Source organism: Prinia subflava, chromosome 17 (genome assembly GCF_021018805.1).
Source record: "Prinia subflava isolate CZ2003 ecotype Zambia chromosome 17, Cam_Psub_1.2, whole genome shotgun sequence".
NCBI lineage: Eukaryota > Metazoa > Chordata > Aves > Passeriformes > Cisticolidae > Prinia > Prinia subflava.
The window spans coordinates 14,795,323-14,821,890 of record NC_086263.1 but is presented as its reverse complement, the minus strand read 5'-3'; the positions used below and the strand labels follow the sequence as shown (position 1 = coordinate 14,821,890).

Genomic DNA, 26,568 nt, shown 5'->3' with positions numbered 1-26,568 from the left:
TTATTTTTAAAAAACCCTAAACTGGCCCTCTGGGAGGACACAAGGCACAGGATTCCCAGGGAAGCTGTGGCTGCTCCATCCCTGGCAGTGTCCAAGGCCAGCTTGGACGGGGTTTGGAGCAGCCTGGGACAGTGGAAGGTGTTGGGGTTGGGACTGGGTGGGCTTTGGGGTCCCTCCCAACCCAAACCATTCCAGGAAAACCACGCCAGGAACCCACAGCAGGAGCAGAATCAAAACTGCTCTGACAGCCAGCGATACCAGAGGGCAGAGGAAGGAGCAGGGAAGGGGAGAAGCCTCCCTTCACCAGGAAAGTCACTTCACCAGGAAAGTCACTTCACCAGCAGCAAAATCCTCCCCTCGCTCCCAGAACACCACACCAAAGGCACCACCCCACTGCAGCCCCTTCCCCTCCTGGAACGGGCACATTCTGTCTTCACACATCCATCTCTGACACCAATAAATGGTTTTCTTCATAATAAATGTATTAAAAATCCTCTTTAAAAGAAGCTTCTCATCTGCCATCTGTTTCCAGTTAGGCTGTTCTGATTTCATCTTCTTTTTTTTTTTTAGTTTTTTGAAATGGAATAGAAAACATTATTTAAAGGTCCTGTCATCTTGCTGGTGGGAGGAGAGAGCCCAAATCCCAAATCCCACCACTGTCACCCTGCCGAGCAGCAAACCCTTGGTGGGAGCCAGGAGCTGGGAAGGTGCAAAGGAGCCAGTTCAGGCAAGGACTGAGGGACAGAAAATGGGATTAAACTTGCAAGACCTTCACCATCTCTTCAAACCATTGCACTGACACCGGAGAAATTCACAGATATTTAAAGATATTTGACACGTTTTAGTGGGCGAGTGCTTTGGCTTGGGCTGTGATGGTTTTACTCAGCTTTAGCAGCTACATCTGAATGTAAATAAATAATTATCCCCGGAATTATGGTGCCAGAACATGGTGAAGATCATGTCATGGACACCAGGAACATCTCTGCTCTGCAGCTGCTCTGGCTCTCATCACACTGAAATGTTTTATGCCCTCACTCACTCACATGTGCAACACATCCTTTATCTCCCAGCCTGGAGCTGAATCCTGAATCCCATCTGGGAGTTGCAGATGTTGGAAGCTCCAGCTCGGATGATTTCACTGACAGCATCCTCGGCATGGATCCTCCCCACCCAGCCCAACCACCTGGAAACTCTGCTGAGGACACAAAGGCTCTGGAGCACGGGGAAATTTGAAAATCAGGTGCAAAATCCAAACAGGGAGGAAAAACCAAGCAGGTGGCGCTGCCCCAGAGCCCAGGGAGGTGCAGACCTCCAAGGAATTGTTATTCCATGAGCTCTGGAAGCTGCTCCTGGAGCGGGAAGAGGGGACAGGGAGCAGCAGAGAAAGAGGGACCTGAGAGCCCCTGGAAAGCTGCAACGTGGCCAACACGCCAGGACTGGGTGAGTGTCCACTCCACCTGGGTGAGTGTCCACTCCACCTGGGTGAGTGTCCACTCCACCTGAGTATCCATTCCACCAGAGTGAGTGTCCACTCCACCTGGGTGAGTGTCCACTCCACCTGAGTGTCCATTCCACCAGAGTGAGTGTCCACTCCACCTGGGTGAGTGTCCACTCCACCTGAGTGTCCATTCCACCAGAGTGAGTGTCCACTCCACCTGAGTGTCCATTCCACCAGAGTGAGTGTCCACTCCACCTGGGTGAGTGTCCACTCCACCTGAGTGAGTGTCCACTCCACCTGAGCAGACCTTGCCACTGAAGGGTCCAGCTGGCGATTCCGGAGCCGGTGCCCAGCACTATTCCCAAGGACACCGTGGCACACCTGGGGCTCTCTGGCACGGAGGTGGCACCAAACTGTGCCACAAAGCACAGCCTGGCACGCGTGGCAGCTCCCAGCAGGAACCTGAAACTGCTGGAACTCAAAACTCTGCTGGAAGCCATCCCTGCCTCCCCTCTCCTGCATGGCCAAAGCCACCGCGGCTCCTGCTGGCCCCAGGCCAGGAGTGGGAGCCAATCCCACCCTCCTTTTCCTGCTGCCCACCCCGGGGGCTCCTGTGCCAGTCTGATCTCGGGGTGGGGGTCCAGCCCCCTCTCAGGTGGGCAGCAGAAGGAGACAACCAAGAGCAGGGACAGCCGAACCCCGGGAATTCCCGGTTTTCCAGGGCAGGGGGATGCCCGCAGAGCCCCCGCGGTGCCAGCAGGATGAGGAGCCCAGCTCCAGGCTCTGCCTGCCGGGGTCACTGCCGGCCCCCTCGCCAATTAATCAAGTTCCCATCCTGATTAACAGCGTGATTCATGGCCCTCGTTAGGAGCATTCTGGAACAAACAAGGCTGTATTTCAAGGCCGCTGGCTTAATGGTTAAAATAAATACCTTCCAAATTTCTATTTTCAAGTAGCTGAACCTTTTCCACCTTTACAACTAATTCAGACTTCCTTCAAATTATTTTTCTAAGTAATATAACAATTTGTTTTTCATTAGAGCTTGTCAAAGCCGGACTTGGGTTTATTTTGAGAGAAACCAGCGCTCTCCAGAAACTGTTTAGTACAATCTGAATGACGCCCAAAGGGGTTATTGCAGCCACAATCAAAATAGAGTTTACAGCACTGGCTTGGGGTGACACTTTATTTAATGATTTCCAAAAAAAAAAAAAAAAAAAAAGGAGAAAAGAGAAGAAACCCCCAGCGCCCTGAATCAGGAGCTAATTAAATGCACTCCTATGGCTCCCAGTGAGTGTTTCTCAGTGCCTCTGACTACTGCAGAATGCAAGGACTTAACTTGTTGCTAACTAATCCCAGACCCCATTATGGGAGCAGTGTTATTTACTGGTTTGGGGTGGTATGTGCTGCTATTCCCGTGTCTGGCACAGCAGATCCTATCGAGCTGGATGTGAAATCAAATATCAGAGTGATTAAATAGTTTGGGTTCTGCCTGCTTAACTCACAGTGTTTCTTGTTTGGTGGGGGGGCTGTAGAGCTGAGTATTTAATTGAAGGGGGTTTAAATGTAACAGAAAATCTGCCCTGTAAGTGCTTTGATTTCACATTCCTTTTGTTTTGCTGTGGGGAAAAGCTGAGCTGGAGCAGGGCCAGGGCTGAGGGAGGGGATCTGGGGGATCCAGGGACACCCCAGGGCCAGGATGGGCACACAGGGCTGGGGATCCTCCACAATCCCACATTATGGAGCTCCAACACTCCCAAAGATCCTCCCCATCTCTGTCCCTGCTCCTTCCACCTCACACCCGAGGAGATTTAAAAATCCAAAGCGGATTTTCAAACAACTGAACTGCAAAGCTCTTTTCCACGGGCCCGTTCCTCCAGTCCTGTTGTTCATTTTCCTGGGATTCTCTGTTTGTTGTTTCTTTCAAAACCACAACAAAATCAGCAAGGTTTGGGCGTCGGGGAAGGCTGAATTTCCCTGCCCAGCCCAGGCAGTGACACCCACCCAGCGCTGCCCAGGATCCCTGGGGATGTATAAAAAGCAGGAAAGGGACTTTGAACAGGGATGTGAAGTGACAGAACAAGGGGGAATGGATTTAAAGTGAAATAAAGCAGATTTACATTGGATAGCAGGAAGAAATTCACCCCAGTGAGGGTGGGCAGGCCCTGGCACAGGGTGCCCAGAGCAGCTGTGGCTGCCCCTGGATCCCTGGCAGTGCCCAGGCCAGGCTGGACAGGGCTGGGAGCAGCCTGGGACAGTGGGAGGTGTCCCTGCCATGGAATAGGGGGTGGCACTGGATGGGCTTTAAGGTTTTTTTCCAACCCAAACCATTCTGGGATTGTGTAAACTGCAGAATAATTCCTCAGTTTTCTGCCTGTTCCATCCCCCAGTGAGCTGGGCTTTATTCTCACACACCTTTAACAGCAAACCCCTCCTGGGGCAGTGCCCCTGCCCTGTGTGTGCCCCCCTGAAGCCCCAAGGAAGGGCCTGATCCTCCTGCCACGAGCCTGGCACTGCTGTAACCCCGCTAATCCTGCTGGAGACACCCCTGATTTACACCAGCCTGGCCACCAGAACAAACCCCAGCTCGCATCTGACAAGTGAAAACAAACACTGGATTCAGACACTTTCTGCGGGGAGGGGGGGCTGCTTCATTTTTGTTCCCTCTCTCCGGGCTGCTGCTGTGACCTCTGCTACCTCCTAAGTCAGCAACACAATCCCTTGCAGCTGTGGCACTGCAGCAGCCTGATTTAATTTGTGTGTGTGTGGCTGCAGGGGCAGCTCATCCCTCCAGCCTCTCGCCGTGTGGCAGAGGCAGTGCTGGGACAACGGGGGGCTCGGTCCTCCCCTCCCAAAAAACGAGGGGGGAAAGCCCCACTTGGCCTCCCCTGCCTTCCTGGAGAGATGGGAACAAAACCAACCAGAGGGAAACGTCCTTTTCCATCAACGTTTTTAAGAGGTTGGGGTTTGGCCAAGCCAAGGAGGGAAAAAAAAGAAAAAAAAAAAAGAGAAAAAGCCAGAAAATTTTATCTGTTCAACAACTGTTCTCTGCCTGAAAAGAAATTTAAAAAAAAAAGAGGAGGAAAATGACTTTGCTCCCACTGTCCTGCACATTCCCAGCCCCCGGGGCTGCATGTCCCTGGTGCAGTGCCCAGCTGGGCAGGGGTGGTGCTGGCAGCTTGTTCTCCAGGGAACAGAGCCCGGGGTTGCTGCCACATCCCCCTTGGGCTCCGTCTCCCAGCAGGTCCCCCTGTCCCTCTCCAGCTCCCAAAGTCCCCGGTGCTCCTTGGCCGGACCCTGGAGCTGCCTCGGGGGCTCCTCTGCAGGGCTCGGAACCTCGGAGGGGTTTTGGCTGTGGAGGTTTCATCTCTGCCTTCTGCAGGGCTGGAACTGAGCCTTGCTCCTGGCACTGTCACCCCTCTGCTCCTGCCACTGTCACCCCTCTGCTCCTGAAACTGTTATCTCTGTGCTCCTGGCATTGTCACCTCTCTGCTCCTGGTACTGTCATCTCTGTGCTCCTGGCACTGTCACCCCTCTGCTCCTGCCACTGTCACCTCTCTGCTCCTGGCATTGTCACCCCTCTGCTCCTGCCACTGTCACCTCTCTGCTCCTGGTACTGTCATCTCTGTGCTCCTGACATTGTCACCCCTCTGCTCCTGGCACTGTCACCCCTCTGCTCCTGGCACTGTCACCTCTCTGCTCCTGGTACTGTTACCTCTGTCCTCCTGACATTGTCACCCTTGTGCTCCTGTCCCCCCTGTGCTCCTGACACTGTCCCCTGTGCTCTGGGGGTGGGGAAGGCTCCCCAGGCACTGCAGCCCTCAGGGAATGCAGAACCTGCAGCTCCAGTGTTCAGATCTGTTCAGATCTGGGGTGGGGAAGGTTCCCCAGGCACTGCAGCCCTCAGGGAATCCTGTCCTGTCTGGGATGGGAGGGCTGAGCTCATCCAGGGCCGCCTCCATCCCCGTGCTGGAGGACACGCCTGCAGCTTCCAGGGCCACGGGAAGCAGTCAAACTCCACAAATCCATCCACATCCAGAGATTTAAGTGCTTAAAACTCTCCCCACACCCTAAACTCCCCAGACTGTGCCTGTATGGCTGTGGCTGGCAATCCAAGCAGTGCCCCTGCCTTTCCAACAGCACCAGCCGTGGACTTTCTGTTCTATTTATTCATTTATGGATTTCACCTTTCTCATCCTGAAGCTCCTTCCCACGTGGCACTGCCAAATCCAGCCCAGCACTACCTGCCAGCTCCGAGGGGCAAGGTGGCTTTTTCCTGGTTTTTTTTGGCTTCCCTCTCGCTTCCCCTCATCAACTGCTTTGCCAAGCAGTGTAATTTTACTGCCTGGCTTCCAAGGAGCCAGGAAATACGTTTGGTGTGAGCTGGGAGTTAGACAGTGAAAAACAGGCAGCTCCAGGGTTTGAGGAGATCCAGGGTTTGAGGAGATTCAGGGTTTGAGGAGATCCAGGGGTTTGGGGAGATCCAGGGGTTTGAGGAAATCCAGGGGTTTGAGGAGATCCAGGGTTTGAGGAGATCCAGGGGTTTGAGGAGATCCAGGGTTTGAGGAGATCCAGGGTTTTGAGGAGGCAGATCCAGGGAGCACTGAAATTCCCTCTGAGCTGAAGGATTTGCCTTCCCCAGCAGCACTTCCAACCTCCCTCACCTCACAAACTCCTTGGGGCATGGGCAAGCTCTGCCCTGGTGCTTCTACAGAACCAAGAATAAGAGCCCAGACCTCACCTGGGGTCTCCAAGACCCTCCAAGGTATCCTTTGCCCCCCTCCAGGTACTGACAGCCCCGTTTTTAATTTGATTTCTCCTGAACATTGCGCTGTTTCAGATCCAGGTGTGCATTTCTGAGGCCCCACCTCTGCTACAAAACCCAGCCCATCACAGAATTGTTAGGGTTGGAAAAGCTCTTTAGGATCATCAAATGCAACCACCAGCCTCCACCTTCACCACCAAACCCCGTCCTGAGGTTCACATCCACTGAACACCTCCAGGGATTGTTCATTCCTGGCAGACACCACGGGCAGAGTGCCCAGGGGTTCTGTGGCAGTGGTGGGGTTTGAGCTGAGCTCCCCAAGAGAACAAACCCCAAACACAAACCCCAAACACAAACCCCAAACACAAACCCCAAACACAAACCCCAAACACAAACCCCAAGGCTGAGGGGCAGCAAACCCCAGCAGCAGGGAGCCCTCCTGGCCAGGGGCAGCCACAGCCAGCCCTGGGTGGGTCTGTGGGAATGGGCTCATCCCAAGGGGGAATCAAGGTGCTGGCAGCACTTTGTGTCCATCAAAGCCACCCTAAATCCCCATCACACACAAACCCCACAGGAACCTCCTGTGCATGTCCAGGATGGGAACAAGGGGAGATTCCAGCTCCCCTGGGATAACTCCAGGCTGGAATCCCACAGGATGGTGGACACACATCCATCCTCAGGCTGCTCAGCACCTCCTCTCTGACGATTCCACCCTCTCTAAGCTTTTTTCCTTACAAATGTGAAGCAGGCAAGAAGTTTGCACTTGGAAAAAAAACCCCACTTTCCTCCTGCAAAGCCCAAGTTTTTTTGGGTTCCTGACAAAGCAATATTCTCCAGGCCAGTTGGAATCTGGAAAAATACACTCACTCAACCTCGCCACCATGACTCCAATAACAATTATAAAATGTCCAATAAAACTTGTCTGTAATGTCAATTCAAATCTTGAAAAGCAGAATTAAGTGGTATATCAACATTAAACTTTACTGCTTCCTTTGCAGAGCACAAGGACTGTCAATAAAAGTCATTCTGAATGAAGAAAAGGGCAGTAAATATTAAATAAACAGGTTTTTGTTGAAATGCTGTAAATGCACCAGAGCTGCCTGTGACACTGGGAGCCTTTCTGCCTTGGCAGACTCCCCCCGTGATCGAAATGAGTCACTAATTGCCAACTATCAATAAAGGGCCAATTAAAGGGGGCTGATGCCTGCATTTACTCGCTGTCATTAGGAGCTTTATGGGGTGGCCTGGGCTGTTGCAGGTCCCCCAGCTCTGGCTGAGCCCCCCCAGGGCCCTGCTGCTCGTTTGGGGCCCCGGAGCAGCCGGGAAGGAGCCGGAGGTTCCTGCCTGGGAGTGGCAGGGATGGAGCGACCCCGAGGGGAGAAGGGGCTGGGAGGGGGGCACTGAACACGGCATGGGTTGGGCTGGGAGGGACCTTAAAGATTGTTTTGTTCCAACCCACCCTGGGGACACTTCCCACTGTCCCGGGGTGCTCCAGCCCGGCCCTGGGCACTGCCAGGGATCCAGGGGCTCCCTGTGCCAGGGGCTGCCACCCTCACACCCTCCAGCCTGCCCTTGGGCTTCCCACTGCAGCGGGATCTGAGGCTGGAATTTTCTGTTCCTGCCCTCAAACAATTTGGGATGGCAACATCTGCAGTCCCAGCTCAAACAACACCTGGTAATGGATTCATTACAGTTATAATTAACCCCCTCACAGAGATTAATTCTTCCCTGATCTCTAATCTAACCCTGCCCTCCCTCATCTTCGCCAGGGCAGCGGGTAGGTTTTGCTTTGTCTGTGGAGTTTCTTTAGGGTTGGGCTGAATAAAATCCTCCCAAAACCTCTGGGGTGACTCCTGCCACAAACACATCTGGAGTGGAGCTCCCCGGGTCCCACCTCTCCCTCCATCTGCCCAAACCCACCCCAAGCCAAGCCAAAGCTGCCCCCAAAGCTGCACAGAGGGAAAAGCTGGCACCCAGACCCAGCAGGGAGCCCCTGGGGAGCAGGAGAGGGCACAAACCCGCCGGGGTTTCTGTCAGACCTTTAAAACCTGAGCAGCGTTTCTGTGGTTTACAGGGGCTTTATGAGCTGTTCTCCAGTTTAATCATCACACGAACTCACAGGAAGCAGCAGCAGCTCCTGAGTGTGGATTTCATGGTGCTGAACAGAGACAGGGCAGCGAGGGCTGCAAACGCAGTGTCTGAGAGGCTTCAGGAGCTCTTTGAACTCTGCCAGGACACAGAGGAGAGGAGGCAGACGGGCTCTGGGAAAGAATTTCTGCAGCAGCTTCTGTCCTCTGAGTTTTGCAGAGGTACCAAAAAAAACCCACCCAAAAAACCGACTGGAACATGAGTCCATTAAACTTCCAAGGAATTATTTTCATTTTAAACCTCGCCACAGTCAATCTTGTATTTGTGAAGAGCACCTCAACCCTTTCCAGAGATAAAGAACAATCCTCAAATGATAAATACAGAAAGAAAAGTCCCTTCAGGGATGGAAAGACATCTATAAAAATTAACTCTTGGGGGGATCACAAGGATTCCTCACAGACCCTTTGCACTGATGCTGCCATTTCTCTGCCACACAGAAACCAAACCAAAGCACTGAGAGGAGTGGGGAACACCCAGGAATTCCTGGTGGGAACCATCCTCATTCCCTGCAGCCTGAGCTCCTCTGGATGCTGCTGGGACGAGCTGGGACCCCCAGGAGAGGAGGGGACCCCCAGGAAATGCAGGAGGAGCGTCTGACCTGGAAGAGGATCTGCAGGAGGCCGTGCAGGGCGCTCATCCTGCGGCCCAGCAGCAGGAAGAAGGGCACCACCAGCTCGATGAAGTGGTTGACCGCGGTCTCGAGGCGGTGGAACCACCACGGCGAGCGGTGCAGGAAGTACGAGACGGGGCTGGGCACCGGCTGCGTCTGCAGGAGCAAAGGGAAAGAGGAATTAATGCCCTCCTCGGGGGATTTCAGCTTCTTTTCTTCTGTTACAGACAGGATTAATTGCTCGAGAGGTGCAGTTTTGTGTCCAGACTCAGATGTTTATTAATTCTTGTCTATGTTGCAGTCTCACAAGCTGTGAGTTCCAGCTAACAAAGTGAAAATGGCTCTGTCTCACTCTTTCCAAGGTCTTTTAAGCACAAACTGTCCAATTATGAAATGACACCTGAATTATTTTTACTTTTAACCCAATAACCAAACACCCATGGCCTGCAATGTGGATTTTCTACCCAATTACAAAAAAACACCCAGACCCATGGAGAAGGTGATGAAAAAGGAAGATTTAACCTATGCCCTACGTGCTCCACGTTGCTTTATATCTGTTCCTATATTCTAAACCCTTAAACTCTGAGTTTCCCCCCTGTGCTATCACACACTTCTATCCAATCTCCACACCCACAATCCCAGTGCTGTCACTCAATTCTGGGAGCTGTTCCACAGCCTCAAATGCAGAGTTTGCTTGGGGGTCACTTAGAACAGAAAGCCTGAAATTCTCAGTGCCCAGAGCTCCAGCACCCTCCAAAACTCTGTATGAAGGGCAGCTACAAAGCTCTGGCTTTATTCCTTATTTCTCCCCCCAAGTTTGCCCATCCTTCACCTCTGGGAACTCATTTCTTTGCAGAGAAAATGACTTCGTTCAAGTTTTTTCACGCATCTTTAAACAAATTCATTTCTTAAAAACCAAGAGTTTGAATTTTCCCTTTTGTCACCATAACCAAGGCCCTTCTTAAATCAACCCCGCTCTTATTTAACACTGAAATCTTACACTCAGATCAGCACTGAGGGATGTTAAACTGAGTGAGGATCCTCAGAGCAAGGAGCAGATCCAGAAACCAAACCCAAGATTTGCTCAGGGTCAGGCCTTGGGTCAAACAGAGCCAGGAATGGAAACCAGATTTCAAAACCTCGGAGATCTGCTTTCAAAATATTTAAAATTCAAATAAATGTGCTGGTGGAGCTGCTTTCCAAGATGGTAATTTGGGAGAGGAAAGCGTAATTCCTCTAAACATGTTATACTGGTTAAGGTATTTACATACTGGCCTTGGGACAATATTATTCTTTTGTCAGCCTGAAATTTTTTGACACCGGGAGATTTTTCCATCCAGAACAAAAAAAAAAGGCAAATTTTTCAAAGGGAACAACCCCAAATTCTGATATGTTCATAAGTGCCACCCTAAGAAATCCCACAACTGGAGCAAAAAATAAATGTGAATTTATCTCATCTTATCTGACAGGCTCGAATTCCCTGGTATTGTTTTAAAACTTCAACAACAACAACAAAAAAGAGAGAGGTCGAAAACACAAATGTTAATTGAAGGAGACACAACACATCTTTAAATTATTTGTAGTTAAATCCAAAATACAAACAAAACAGGGCAAATCCTGCAGGATGCATGGCAGCCAAGCACGCTCGCGCTGCCAAATCCCACAACTATTGTAATTCCTTATTAGCAAAGCTGGGATTAATAAAGCCCTGCCTGGGCTGGAGGCTGCTGCGGCCCCTCAGGACAGGAGACCGCATCCTTCCTTCCCGGATGGAGCCGGGCCGGGGTCAGGGAGCTCTGCCAGGGCCACTCTGGCCAGGCTGGGGGGTCAGGGCAGCCCCCGGTGTCCCCCGGGCTCCTTTCCCCTGCCAGGACCTGCTTCCAGTTAATCCCGTGTTGGGCTCCTCGCAGCGTTCCCAGGGAGGATCCCAAGGGATTGTTTGGATCCCACATTGCTGAGAAAGGCTTTTATCCTTCCAAACAGGCAGGCTGTTCCTTGGCTACTACTATTATTATTATTATTATTATTGTTATTAATTATTATTATCATCATCACGACCACCACAATTATAATGATGAATTATTAATAATTATAATTTATTATTATAATCATTATAATTATTATTGCCACCATTGTAATTATCATTAATAATTATTTATAATTTATATATATTTAAATATATATATATTTACATTTACATTTACATTTACATTTACATTTATCTATATTTATATCTATATTTATATCTATATTTATATCTATTTTTTTTTTTTTTTTTTTTTTTTTTTTTTTTTTTTAAGTGCTTTAACCAGACCTGCCCCAGCTGGGGCATCGATCCCACAGGCTGGAATGTCTGGCAATGTTGGAATGTTATGGATGAGGAGCACGGGGAGCAGGTGGGATTGCCAATGGCACAACATGGGCAGTTATATCACTGAAATAATTCCAGTTCTGTTACTTATAACTGTAGTGAATGCAATAACTGGGATTGTTCCCCTTTGCTGTTTGAGCTGGGACTGCAGATTTGCCATCCCAAATTGTTTGAGGGCAGGAAGAGAAAATTCCAGCCTCAGATCCCGCTGCAGTGGGAAGTCCAAGGGCAGGCTGGAGGGTGGGAGGGTGGCAGCCCCTGGCACAGGGAGCCCCTGGACCCCTGGCAGTGCCCAGGGCAGGGCTGGACGGGGCTTGGGGCACCCTGGGGTGGTGGCAGTGTCCCTGCCCTGGCAGGGTGGGACTGGGATGAGCTTTGGGCTCCTTTCCCAGCCACGCCAGTCTGGGATTTGAGGCCGAAGCCCGGCAGTGATTCACATGTCCCAGCTATCCTCCGAGGGCTGCTGGGGAGGAGCTCTGTGTGTGTGTGTTCCTCCCAATGCCTTCCAGATGCTCTCAGCACAGGTTTCCCGGGAAGGAGCCCTGTTTACTCGGGATGGGCGCTGAGGCAGGAGCAGTCTGTGGATCCCCAGAGCCTGGGATGCTGCAGAACCCCCTGGATTATTTTTGAGCCCACCAGAGGCACCCACAGCTGGGGAGAGCACCCAGGGCACCTCGCTGGGGTTGGAGGGGGAGTTTTCCCCACAGCTGCTGTTCCAGAGGAATCCTGTCCCATGGAAACCTCCCGGCCGTGTTGGAGGGGTTGGTGTCAGAGCCCAGCAGGAGGGAAAAGCTTTCCAGGCTCTCCTCACCCAGCTCGTTCCCGGGATTTGGAGCTGTGCTGTGAGGGGAATTATGGAAACACAGAATGGTTTGGGTTGGAAGGGTTTGGGTTGGAGGATTATTTAATTCCCACCCCTTCCACCATCCCAGGCTGCTCCAAACCCCATCCAGTCTGGCCTTGGACATTTCCAGGGATCCAGGGGCAGCCACAGCTTCTCTGGGAATCTGTGCCAGGGCCTGCCCACCCTCCCAGGGAAGGATTTTATCCCAATATTCCATCTTAATCCATCTCACTCCATCTTCCATCATAAACCTGCTCTTTTTCAGTTTGAAGCCGTTCTCCCTTGTCCCATCACCCCAGAACCTGAGGAAAATTCCTTCCCTCTCCATCTCTTCACCCTGGGAATCATCCCAGGAGCAGCTGGGAGCTCTCCTACACCCAGAGCTGAGATCCCTGGCACAGACACAGGGATGCAGCTCCAGGGCAGACGGAACTAAACAACCCCAAGGTGGATGCACAGAGAGGGAGCAGAGCCGTGGGCTCAGAGCAGCCCCGCTTCTGGGCACCTCTGTGGGACTGAAAACGTTTTTAAATGAAATAAAAAAAACCAATTAGCAAACCCTGGCTTTGTGTGTCAGCACAACACCAGAACCCCCGTGCCTCCAGCAGCCGGGGAGAAGCCGCTGCTGCAGAGGCCTTTGGAAATGGGAGCAGGAAAATGAATCCCGTAATTCACGGGGCAGATTTGTAAGGTGTGAGTGCTGCTGGAGCAGCTCTGGGTCGCCAGCTCGGGGCTGTTCCCTGGCTTGGATCGAGCAGGTTTTACGAGGGCTGGTAACAGAGTCTAAAAATACGCACAATAAACTGGTTTTTTCTCCCTACGGGGTCTATGGTTTAATTATGTTCTTAGTGAGAACCATTAAAGTGCTAAGTACCTGAAGACTCCTAATTTACTAAACTGCACCCCACTAAAAGCCAACAGAAGGCCATTATACACCGAGTGAGGGCTCTTCTTGGGGGCTGTGAGTGCCCAGTCCCTCCTCCCAGCCCTGTTATGGCCACAGCTTTCCAGAAACTCCAAGGGAGGATTTAATCCCGGCCTCGGAGAGCCCAGCCCAGCCCAGGGAAAGCTCCAGGCTCTTCTGCAGGGAAACAAATCCCACATTGTCCTCAAACAACCCAGAGCTCAGACAGGGCTGGGATGGGGAAGGTGTCCCGGGAATGGGATGGGTTTGAAGGTCCTTCCAACCCAGCCCATGCTGGGGTTCTTTGCTGCCACACCAGGGGCTGAGCAGCAGGGTGGTGATGGAGGGTAAGGAATCAGGGGATCACGGAATGGTCTGGCTTGGAAAAGCCCTCTGAGATCAACAAATCCGACCAAGTGCCCTTCACGGCAGAGAAATGCTGAAAAACAGAAGGAAACGGAACAACAGCAAGTAGGGATAAATAATGTGAAAAAGCAACTGTGTGGTCAAAAGAAACAGAATTCCAGAATGAGCCAGGCTGGAAGGGATCTGGAATCTCATCCAGTGCCAGCCCTGCCACGGGCAGGGACAGCTTCCATCATCCCAGGTTCATCCAGCCTGGCCTGGGACACTTCCAGGGATCCAGGGGCAGCCACAGCTTCCCTGGACACCCTGTGCCAGTGTCCCACCATCCTCACAGGGAATATTCCTTCCCAGTATCCCATCCAGCCCTGCCCTCTGGCAGTTTGGAGCCATTCCTGGTCCTGTGGAATCGTGGAGGTGCAGGGAACACGTCAGGAGCAGCTCTGGAGGTCAGGACAGAGGGAAAGCCTTTGGCACACCCAGCCGAGCGTGAGGAGCAGCAGCTCCCTGGAAAAGCAGGCTGAGAGGTTTATGGAATGTTTTCTGGAGTGCTGTGGAGGATCCAGATGAGCTGCAAAGCTCGGCTCTCCAGCTTCCCAGGCACTGAGGCATGAACTCATCTCCTGGGCTTCAAAGCAAAGCCCTCGCTCCTCCTGTGCTCTGGACCAAAAAATAAAAAGGATTCTCCATCCTGGAGCGTGATTGGAGCAGCGTGGTCCAACAGCCCTTCCCTGCCAGTCCCTTCTGCTCCAGGGGCTGGCCTGGATCCTCAGGCATCCCCAGATCAAAGCTCCAAATCCCCGGAGAGGAGAGGAGAGGAGAGGAGAGGAGAGGAGAGGAGAGGAGAGGAGAGGAGAGGAGAGGAGAGGAGAGGACAGGACAGGACAGGACAGGACAGGACAGGACAGGACAGGACAGGACAGGACAGGACAGGACAGGAGACAAAGGGGGTCACTCCCAGCTGCTGGGAGGTGTGGGCAGAGTGTCCTGCCTGAAGCCAGCCTGACCCAGGTCCTACAGCAACCAAGGATTCCTAAAAACCACCCTGCTTGGAACAGGGGGAGATTCTGGAGCTTCCCCACCCTGAAGGGCTCCACGCAGGCAGCGCCCTCGACTGATGAGCAGCAGAGGGATTTTGCACAAGGATTCTCCTGCAGGGAAGGGTTTGGGAAGGAAAAGGAGCAGGGAACTGCCCAGGCTGGGTTTAAAACCCAGCAGCACCTTGTGCTGGGGTTATTTTATCTGTGCACTCAAAACTCCACATCCACGCTACTGAAATACTCACAAGAGCTAAGCAGTTAAAAATAGCCCCTTCAAAACTTTCCAGTTATTAATAAGATTCCAATCCAAATAAAATCAGAAGGGGGAAAAAAAAAACCCAACAAAAAAGGAAAAGCTGGATCTGGCTTGAAATGCACACTGCTCTGACATCCAGTGGGTCACAAGGGGTCGTCTCTTCAGCAGCGCAATATCAAAATAATCAAGCCTCAATAAAGTAATAAAAGGAGAAGTTGCCTGTAGGTTCTTGCTGGGCAGAGCTCCCCTCGCCCAGTCAATAGGAATATTCAGCCCATAGAAAAACAGACTGGAATCTGCCTGTTTAAGACAGCAGAGCAAGCCAAGGAGATGTGTGTTTGACTCGGTGCCAGCACGGCCATAAAATGTTGGCAATTTAGTAGAGACGTGGTGCCGTGCCACTCTCCCAAAGGACCTAAATAAACTTCAGATGGAGAACATATATTTTTACTTTTTATATATATAAAAATCTGCTGGTTCATTTTTAACTCCTTTCCCCAGCCGGCCCTTGCTCGGAGCTGCCGCAGGTCCCCGTTCCTCCCGGCTGAGCGAGGGAAAAGTTAAAAATCCCAGCAGTGATTCACGTCTGGAGGTTGGGTTTCTTAGGGAATGGCTGCTGCAGCTGCCAGAGGGGAAAGGGGGTTTGGGGAGAAGACTCTGCTCTGCAATTTCATGCCTCAGCACTGTAAAATATCCCGGGGAATTGGTTGTTTTCCTGTTGACAACGCTGTAAAGTCACGGGTGGAGGTGAAACCTCCCTGCCACGTTCAGTTTTGGTCGGGGTGAATCGGCCCAGGAGGAGCTGGGGGACACTGAGTGATGGGGGTTGGAATCCCAACCACCTGGGTGGGGGCAGAAAACTCCTTTTTGTTTGCTTTTCCAGCCTGCCCCCAGCTCCTGGTCCCAGCCTTCCCTCTCCAGGAACAGAGCCCACATTTCCAAGGCCCACGGCATCCCTGTTTATTGACACTGCTCCTCCGTAACGTGCTCCGAGCTGCTCCCAGAATATCCACTTAATTGGGGATGGATTACAGATTCACCTATTTATTCTGGACATTCTTGCAGAGGTCCTGAGCTAAAATTACACGAGGAACCACGGAGCTGTTGAGGCTATTTATTTGTCTGAAACCCCGTTCAAATAACTGGCGGGGCTGGGGCAGACACCTTGGCTCTGCTGGGGCCAGGAAGGGCTGCTGGGTCCAGCTGTGGGTCCTCCCTGCCTTTGGGGCTTGTCAAGAGCAGCAGGGATGGGCCAGGTTGGGTTTAGGGAGTGGGACAGGCTGGAGGGTCCATCCATAAGGATCGGAGGGCGGGAAGCACCTCCAGGATCGTCGAGTCCAACCTTTGACCCAACACAGCCATATCAGGAAGGAAAACCAAGATCTAAGGGCAACACAGAATCAACACATCCCAAAGGCAAGGGAGGAGCTGAAATCCCCCTCCAGGGTTGCTGTTTCCATCAGATGGTGCTGTTCTGTCTCACACTCCAGCATTTTCCAACTCAGGTCCCCGGCCCGGAGCTCCCTTTCCCCACGGATCACTCACCAATATTTTAAATTGCCATTTAAGAGCATATTGCAAACGTGATCCTTTAATTGGTCACTGTTATGACTCTCTATTAGAGAAGACAAGTTTTTCCACACAAGGTAAGCCCTGAAAATGTTTAAAAACAACCCAGAGCTGATGTATTTATTATGCATTTCTCCATATATAAATAATTCCATGAAAAGGGGACGTAGTGAGTGGAAACTCCATTTAAAATGTGATCCCAGATGGTGGCAAAGCTCTAAAATTGCAAGGCAACATGTAAAGAAAGATTAACGGCCTCAAACAGGCCCAAATTTATGAGGTGAAAGCCCCTGTAATCCTGGAGAAAAATGATACCAAACCTTCGACCAGACAGCCAGAAAATACCTCTGCTTACTCCATGTGCCCTCTGCCATTTTACATTTTCCTTTAATACCCATTATTTGGGGTTCAGTTGGTGTTTTCTCCTGCAGGCCAGAGGTTTTGCTTTGGTTCATGAGCATGGTGAGGGATTTGCCAGCTCCCACCAGGCACCACTGATCCATCAGGAAACAGGAAAGTGATGGGAACAAGCAGTGGAAAGGAGGGAAAACGGAGCCAGGGCACCACAACGAGCCTTGAGCATCCCTGCAAGACCCAAAATTTGCACATGGAGTGGGCTGAGGGGATGGAGCAGAACAATTCCAGCATTAACCCCTCGTTCTGCCCAAGTGGGAATTGTTCCAAAGGGAAGGATGTCAGCATTTCCTCCAAAGGAACGTGGGTCATCCCAGACCAGCAGTGTCTTCCATGCTCCTAATTCCAGCCAGGACCAGACTGGCTGGCACAGCCCATTCCCCTGGGACCTCTGGCAGCTCCAGCTCCTCCTGACAATGCTCTCCTGATCCCCCTGGCCATTCCCACCTCAGCAAGGTCACCTGGGCTATTTTGCTACAGCATCTTTCAAGGATTTTCCAACTTTTTCCACAGAGTTCCTTGCACGCTCTGGTGCCTTGACGGGCAAACCTATGGCTTTGGAGAGTGGAAGAACATCCTTCTGAACATCCTCCTGAACATCTCATCCTTCTGAACATCCTTCTGAACATCTTCCAGAACATCTTATCCTTCTGAACATCGTTCCAATGGCTACACCTGCCCTGAGGACCCAGAGCTTTACCATGCACAACCCCAAAAACACCCCACAGCCCCTCATGCTTTCATTTTTTTTCCCCTTTCAAAAGCCCAGTGCTAAACCCAGGACCAGGCTCCTTCAGAGGGCTTTTTTTTGGTGTGTGCTCATAAACAGGAGCTCAGCACCAGGCCAAGGAACACACGGAGCCCCGGCTCGTGCCGGTGTTTGGATTAGGCAGCTCCGTGGCCTGGACGTTTACAGTCGGGTTGGGGTTTGTTTTTCTTTCCCCCCCCTGCACAACTCGAGACAAACAGTGAGACCTTTCATAAGACGTGTCCACAAAGGGTAAATTGTGCCACTAGGAGCCGACTACCTGGCTGGCCACTGGAATTCTCCGACCTGGAACGCCACCGCGCTCCGAGCCACAGCCAGCGCTGGGAGGGGGAGCTCGTTCAACTCTGCAGCTGCCCGGGAGACAGAGCACACCCAGCACAGCACAGCCAACATCCAGGTGGGAAAAGAGCTCCGGGACCATCGAGTCCACGGCCACCACCAACCCCTGTCCCACATCCATGGATTTAAATCCAGCGCCATCTCCGCAGGAACCACCGCGACTGATTCAGCTCTGAACCTCCTCTCCATCCAAGGGCACTTCTAGGGCAGGGTGGGATGACAATAAGACATCCTGAAAAACCAGGCTGCTGTCCCAAAGATGGTGCCAAAAGCTTAGGAGAGTTTGTTTCTGGTTTAGGCTTTCTCCCGAGTAACAAAGGATGCAGCCACAGAGAATTGAGGACAAGCAAAACAAGTCACAAGGAAACCCTTGGCCATGAGGAGCTGATGTCCAGACTCTGTTGGGTGAATCCAGCAGCCATTAAAATAAATTAGAGATTAGGGAGAAAGCTAAACTAGAGATTAGGGAGAAATCCTTCTCTGGGAGTGTGGGGAAGCGCTAAACCAGGTTGCCCAGAGAAGCTGTGGCTGCCCTGGATCCCTGGAAGTGTCCAAGGCCAGGCTGGACGGGGCTTGGATCAACCTGGGATAGTGGAAGGTGTTGGGGTTGGAACTGGATGGGTTTTAAGATCCTTCCCAACCCATTCTGATTCTGTGGCTCCATGAGCTGCAGCTCTCCAGCAGTGACACAGGCCCTGCATCTCCTGGTGAGGCCACCATTCCAACAACTCATTTTTAAACAATTAAAGGATTAAATTAGTGACTTCTCACTAATAAAAAAACCGTAACAATACTCCAGGACATAATACACACACAGTGACGCAGAACTTTAAACCCTACTAATGTTGAGACACAGGCTTGGGCATCTTTGGAACTCCTGAGCACAAAACCGCGCTTGTCAGAAATATCCCTGTCCTGCTCAGGGCCTTCCTTGGGTAAAACCAACAATTAACTACATTTTAAAGGACACAACTTCAGGGAAGTTCTCCAGCACACCCTTAATAACTCCAGTGGTTTCCCTTCTGACACAAAAACGTGATGGATTTCAGGCAGCACGTGCTGCAGCAGGGAGCTGTGCTGTTATCCGGGGGGAAGAAGCCTCTCCCAGCAGCACCAACCAACGCCCATCCCAGCATCCAAATCCTCTTGCCTCGAGCTCTGGCAAGCTTTGCCCTTGTGTAATCGCTTGTTTTGTAAGTGTTGTAAGTGTTCTTTTAAAAAAGAAATAAGGAAATTCTCCAGGCAGATAAATTCTACCCAATAAATGTGTCGCTCCTGCATCCCCTTGGACATAATAATGCCCTCACTCTTGTCCCAACTTGGAGCGCTCACAAATCACCGTTATAAATAAATCTGCCAACCTAAGGCAAGCAGCTCATTTTTAATAAAGCCTTTTACCTCCTTTCCTAACACCAGACAAGATCCCAGAGCAGCTCCCACCCTCTGTGCCAGCCCATCCCCGTGCTGTCATGGGGCTCGTGCCCCGTGATTTTCTGGGATAGGTTTGGGGCTGGATTTCTCCATCCTGGTGTCACCCTGGGGCTCGTGCCCTGTGTTTCCTGAGAAGGATTTGGGGCTGAATTTGTCAGTCCCGGTGCTGCCATGGGGCTCGTGCCTTGTCTCTACCCAGGGTATGTTTTAGGCTGGATTTCTCCACCCTGGTGCCCGTGCCTTGTGTTTTCCTGGGATGTTCTGGGGCTGGATTTCTTCATCCCGGTGCTGCCATGGGGCTCATGTCCTCTTTTTAGCTGGGATGTGTTTTGGGCTGGATTTCTAGGTCCTGGTGCCACCCTGGGGCTCGTGCCTTGTGTTTTTCCGGGATATATTTGGGGCTGGATTTCTCAGTCCTAGTTCCACTGTGGGGCTTGTGCCTTGTCTTTACCCAGGAAACATTTTGGGCTGGATTTCCTCACCCCAGTGCTGCCGTGGGACCCATGTCCTCTGTTTACCTGGGACATATTTGGGGCTGGATTTCTGCACCCCAGCCTGTCACAGGGTTGGTTTGTGCCCCGTGTTTTCCCGGGATGTGTTTGGGGCTGGATTTCTCAATGCTGCTGTTGCTGTACCCTGCTGGCACCCTGCGTTTTTCCTGGGACAGATTTTGGGCTGCATTTCTCCATCCTGGTGCCACCCTGGGGCTCACGCCCCGTGTTTACCCAGGCTGTGTTTTGGGCTGGGCTTGTCCCCTCTCCTGTCACCCCCATCCCAAACACTGCTCCCATTGACGCGGCGGGGCCGGGGCGATGCCGGGGCGGGCCTGGCAGGGTTTGCCCGCCGAAATTTTCAGTTCTGGCTGGGTGTTTAATATTCCCCATCATGCCGGGCTGTTTCTGCTCGCTGCTGCTGTCAGCTCAGCCCGGGGATGTTTATTTGAACGGCCACTTGTGGTCAAGGCTGGTGCCAGTTGTGCGGCGTCGGTTACGCAGATTTAGCGCCGGGGACTCGGCCCCCGGCTCCCCGAGCACGGAAGGCAGCCAGGGCTGCCCGGCCTAATGTGAAACAACTGAACTCTTCCAGCAGCCCCTGCTTTTCCAGCTTTAACCCTTGCCAGGCAGGAGCTGGCTGCTTCCACGGCTCAGCCCTCCCACATCATCCCACATCCTGGCCCTGGTCCCATCTCTCGCTTCCCAAACTCCCCCGGCAGCAAAACGTCTCGGGGTGATGATCTGAAAGCACCAGAAGGAGCAGGGAATGTCCTCACTTGTTTAAGGAAGCGGTTTTTAGGGGAAGAAGAGGATTTTTATTGCTCCCATGGATTTATCATTACTCCAAGGACACAATACACTGTGGAGTGGTCACAAATTAACTGAATTAATTGGAAAAGCCCTCCAAGATCATCGAGTCCAAGCTGTTTAGTCAAGCAGACAAGAGCACCGAGTGCTACAGGATGCTCTACATCCCTGCCTGGTGGGCTGACACGTGCTGGGGACACAAAGCCAGGCCACCCCAGCTCCCTGACAGGAGCCTGGCCTCGGCACAGCCCCCTCCCCAAGCCCAAACCTCGTGGGGAGCCCCTGCTGCTGCTGCTGCTGCTGCGCCAGGGCCGGGCCGGCGCTCCAACAACCCGGGGCCCGCAGCAGAACCCTGCATCACTCCTGATCTCCTGGACAGGCTCCAGGATGCTAATCAGCCCCAGATTAAGTCATCAAGCAAACTGATGAGCAATCACATTCTGTCAGTCCAGCTGCACAGCATTACCCGGGAGCCCGCCGCAGAGGGAAGGCGGCTTTGTGCCGACGGCAAGGGAGCAGCAGGGCTTGGAGGGGCTGGGCTGAGCTGCCACAGGCTCTGCACAGCCCCAGCCCCAGCTCCTGGCCCTGCTTTTCTGCTCCCTGGCCCTACTTCTGCTCCCAAAATTTGCCTCTTGTCACGCCAAGGTGATAAACGCGGCCGTGCCCAGCCCGGTCTGGTGGCACTCCCGGAGCATCCCGGTGTTTTCCTGGATCGCCACACGTGGCAAGGGGCAGCGATGGGGAAACATCAGCCCGTGGAAATGCTTTAACTGGACCATCAAAGATGCTGCTAATAACGATGAGGGACAATAATTAACAGAAACCTGTTAATGGTGAAGCGCATGGAAAACTGACTCCCAAATCCCAACTCCGTTTGGTGGGAATCTGTGAAGGGGAAGAGATTCCAGGCTTGTTCTCAACATAACCCCACTGGGTTTGCAGAATTCTCACCCAGAGAGAGCTTTTTCCTAAAATCTGCCCAGGAAATAAATCAAAACAGGAGGAGAAGCAGCCTAAATGTCCAGTAAGGAGATCAAAAAAAAAATCTCTGGAAGTATCAGCATAAAATACTAATTCAGAATTTTTCTGCTCTAAAAGCAAACATGATACAAACAGATAAATGCTGGTAATATTAATGAAGAGATTTCTACTTGTATTTTAATACTGCTTGAGAGGAAATGAATTAACTGGAGTTGCTATCACGGAATTGACTCATTTTACAGATCTTGGACATGGATACACAGCACCACATCTCCATCCCCTCCCTGGAGTTTTCTCATCACTTTATTGGCTCCACTGGGGACTCCCCTCCCAGGATGATTGTTTGCCTGGATGTGAACACCTGGAAAGTCACAGAATCCCTGGAGGGGTCAGGTTGGGAATCTTCTCCCACCTCCCTGCTCGAGCAGGGTCATCCCAGAGCACGGGATTGTGCCCAGACAGCTCTGGAATATCTCCAGCGAGGGAGATTCCACAACCCCTCTGCAGGCACACAGGGAAGGGGGATGATGACATTGAAACCAGGGCTGTGACCCACAGCCTCTTTTCAATTCCTTCCTCTTAAAATAAAAATAAAAAATAAAACTTAAAAAAAAATTTAAAAAATAAAGAAAAGAGAAGAAACTCTGCATTTCAAGGCCGGTGATGGAGATGAAACCAGGACACAACGTCAGACGCTTCCTAATAAAACCCTGGGAACAGCAAGGCCAAGCTGCACCGTGTTAAAATTCAAGGCTAATTTAAAATCTTGTTCCTTAGTGCAAAAGCTGGAAAGACGCCCAAGCAGAGGGAGGAGGGAAAAAAATAATAACCGAGCCAATTGTATATTTCTCCTAGAAATTCCATGTCAGGAGGTGCCTCAGGACTGCACCCGCAGGCTCCAATTTCAATAAATCAACACAGCGTGCGGGGCAACGGTAGCGCAAAGCCCTCCCCGCAGAACCCAGCCAGGTAAAATCGCCAGGAACAAAATGCCCATTCTTCCTGCTCCTTGGCAAGGGGACAAATTGCTTTCTGCACCTCGCTGTGCTGAAGGAGGGGTTAGTGAAGGCACTCGGGGCTGCCTTTCCAGCCCCACTCAAAGCCAGCGTGGAACGGAGCGAGCGCCGCCAGGAACCCGGGGAGCAGCGCCGGGGTGAGGCCACCCCCCGCCCATCCAAGGGTTAAAATCATCCGGATTTGGGGTCAGGATGAGGCTGGATGGACACAGGGATGTGCACGGAGTGGGTTATGATTTTTGCCTCATAATTTGTGGATTATTCCGGCGGTGGCAGCCCAGTCCTGAGAGAGGGCAAACATGGAGGGGAGAGGTGCTCCGAGCTGTCTGGTTTGCTCATCCCAAATGTGCCTGAACCCAAAAAAATCCCGGTGTTTTTGGCTGAAGAGCAGCTTGCCCATGTCTGGGATGTGGTTATGTGAGAACCGTGAAAACAGCAAGGAAGGGAGGGCTCAGAAAGACTTATGAGGGGAAAGAAGGAAAAAAAAAAGGGCTGGCCCTAAAACAAAGCATCAAATGAGTAATTTGGAGAGGGGTGTCCCCATCCCTTGGTTCACCACCTCCACTGTTCCCCCATAAGGACATTTCACATTTTTTCTACCACAAATCATTTGACATTTCCTTTACAATCAACTCCTCTCCTCTGGTGTCATTTTGTTACTGGATGGGACCAGAAGCTGCAGCTCCAGGCATTATCCCGAAGGATAATGGGAAAAGCCAGGGTTTGGAGCCCTTCTGACTCAGTCTGAGAAGGAGACAGCTGGTGGGAACAAAAAACAAAATGTATACAGAGATTTCTATAACAGATTTACCTTTTTTTACCCTTGAAATTTGAATTTTCACTGAGTCTCCCAGCACGTGGGATTTTGGAAAGCTCTGACTGAGAGAATTGGGGTTTATTCCAGTCAAAACCAGCATGTCCAAGTGGTCACTGTGTCCAGCCCCTCCAGGAAGCCACAGGCCAGTGGGAGATGTCCCACAGCCTGAGCGCTCCAGGAACGCAGCAGGAAAAGTAAAGACCTCAGGATCCAAGTGTTCCATAAAAAAAGCAGCCAAAAAATCAGCCCAAATTTAGCCACGGGCTCATCCCTCAGGAAAGGACTGCACGTGGCACTCGGTGCCCTGCTCGGTGACAAGTGATGCTCAAGGTTCCAAAGGTTGGACTGATGGTCTTGGATTCTGGGATTCACTGATTTTGGGGAGTGACAGAACACACCTCGTAGAAAATTTGGGTTTTCTGTGCAGCATTTCTGCACAGGCACAAACTTTCCCTGGATAACCCCTCAGTTACTTGTTGGGATTAAATTCCAGCTTTAGCTTGCCACATAAAACACCTCGTGCCTTCCATAAAATATTCCAAAAGGCAGCTCCCCGCCCACACAGGCAGCTCAGAGCCTTCAAAGTGCACCCCAACCCCAAAAGAGCTGCTGGAACCTCCCTATCAGTGATTAACATATTTCCAAGCCCATGCTTTAATTAAAACAAAATTAACACGCCAGGAAATAAAACCCCTGAGCAGAACTGACTTTAGTTCAGCACATCCAGCAATTTCCTCCTATATTTAGGGAAAAAATAGTGACGGAGCTGACCATTGCTTGGTGTTAATAACAACATTCCTGAGGATTGGGAATGAAGTGGCAAATTTGGGAAATCCCTTGGGGTTGGACGGGCAGGAGAGCCCGTGGCTTCTCTCTGGATGGAGGGGGCAGTGCAGAAAAACGTGGAGAGGGATAATTTTAATCGGATTTAAGAACACAGCTCACGTGGAAAACAGCAACTGCTGAGCAGGAGGAGGAACCACTGCAAGGAATTCAGGGTAAGTTGCCATGGGCAGTGGAGAGGAAAGTGCCCAGGGCGTGGAATCCACTGGGTTTTAATCAATAAAAAACACCCCACAACTGTGTCACATTTGTGTGACATTCTGTGCCACATCACACCAAAATACCTTCTTCTAGCATCAGTGGTGGAAAACTTTTAACCACAGATTTTAGGCTGAAATCCTCAAAGTCATCACAGTGAAGGCTGTGAATTCTAAAAAATGACAGCTTGGACGATTTTTAAAATTTTTTAAACAAAACCTTCCTGCTTTGTTTTACCCAGGACCTCGCAAAAAGAGAGAGAATTCCTCATGAATAAAACAGGGACGACAAATATTGATAATTCCCGTGCAGCCAGCTCCCAGCTGGGAGGGAAGGGGTTAACCCTGTGCAGCTTTATGGTGTGCAGAGCCCAGAATTAACTCCCAGCCCAAAATGAAACCCCAGCAAAGCTGCCCTGCATTAAGGGCACTGGAACTCCATAATAATTTATGAACTGGACTCTGGTTTTTTACACCCCGGGCGAACAATGGCGAGGCAGGAGGTCCGAGGAAGCCGAGGGTTAAAGGTGATTTTGTATTACCTGAATTCCCTTCAATAACTCAACACATGACCATTAGCCTGCTTTATCTGCCTCTGTTAAGAAGAGCTGATGAAAAGTTTTAATCTGCTCCCCAAAGGCTGCGAGCACTGGGGGGATAGGAGATTGTTTTGTTGGGAGTGTGGAAATATTAAAAAATATATAAAAAATTAAGGTGAAAGTGGGGAGTGGGGATGCCCAGGCCTCAGCAGGGGTTGAGGAGCTGTGTCCTCGCTGTGGGCACTGGCTGTGGGTGGCACTGCCCTGTCCCCACCTCTGCCCAGGTGAGGAATTCCTGGCTGGGAGGGTGGGCAGGCCCTGGCACAGGGTGCCAGAGCAGCTGTGGCTGCCCCTGCATCCCTGGAAGTGCCCCAGGCCAGGCTGGATGGGGATTGGAGCAGCCTGGGACAGTGGGAGGTGTCCCTGCCATGGCAGGGGGTGGCACTGGATGATCCCTAAATTCCTTTCCAATCCAACCATTCCACGATTTCTGGGAGAAAACATCAATCACGAATTCCCGGTGACTCACTCCAGGTGATAAATCCCATTTTTCCCTACATCAGGGTGACTTTCTGCACATCCCTCACGTCCTTCCCACTGCCCAAACAGCGGCTCTGCCCCAAGGGGTTCTTGGTTTTACCAACCCCACCCTGCACCCTCCTGTCCCCGGAGCATCCCAGGCACAGATCCCAGGCTCTCCCTTCTCCTCTGGCTCAATCTGGCACCCAAAGCTGAGCAAATTCCTCCCACTTTGCCCCAAAGCACCATGACTTTGACAATAAAGTTGCCAGAAAGAATCCTTCCCTGTGCTGGGTGTGTGGGGATTTCAGAGCTGGGAGCTTCCCCCTGCTCCTCCCCAGCTTGGCACTACTCTCATTTTACAAGAGGTTGAATTCCTGGAGTAGAGGCTGTGTGTGGAGAGCACCGCCCAGGGGGAAGGGAACGGGATCTCCCCCCATCCCACAGCCCTGCCTTACCCCAAATCTGCCTCCCCTTCTCCAGCAGCACCGCAGGGCCCTGGCAGCACATTCCAAACTCCAGCTCCAGCTCCAGGCCCTGCAGGTGCATCCCTTCATTCCCTGCATCCCTCTGAAAAACGGGAATGGGATGGGATTGACCCCCTGCATCACCCAGCCCTGCCTGCTCCAGCTCCTCCCTGCGGGTCAGGAGCTGGAAAAAACAGAACTGAACTGGAAACCCTGGAAGAGGAATATTTATTTATTTAGTTAGTTAGTTAGTAATTTGGAATTGGATTATTTATTTATTTATTTATGCATTCATTTGGAAGCAGATTGTTTAGTTATCTATTTGGAGGTGGGTTGTTTATTTATTTATTCATTTGGAGGTGGAGTATTTATTTATTTATTTATTTATTTATTTATTTATCTATCTATTTGAAAGTGGATTATTTATTTAGTTATTTATTCCTTTTGGGCATGGATTATTTATTTATTTATTCATTCATTCATTTGTAAGTAGAATATTTATTTAGTTATTTGGTTATTAGTTTGGAAGTGGATTATGTATTTTATTTATTTATTCCACTGGACGCGGATTATTTATTTATTCATTCATTCATTTGTAAGTAGAATATTTATTTAGCTATTTAGTTATTA

At 51.2% G+C, this 26,568-nt stretch overlaps 1 protein-coding gene across 3 annotated transcripts in view; it reads right to left on the bottom strand.

Annotated features, from left to right (window-relative positions):
* The window catches only part of LMF1 (lipase maturation factor 1), a 147,735-nt gene that overhangs the window by 48,054 nt on the left and 73,113 nt on the right, over window positions 1-26,568 (bottom strand). For all 3 annotated transcript variants that reach the window (XM_063414229.1, XM_063414232.1, XM_063414230.1), the window contains exon 6: window positions 8,947-9,114. In XM_063414229.1, coding sequence (XP_063270299.1) covers window positions 8,947-9,114 — 168 coding nt within the window. The remainder of the gene's footprint in view (window positions 1-8,946; window positions 9,115-26,568) is intronic.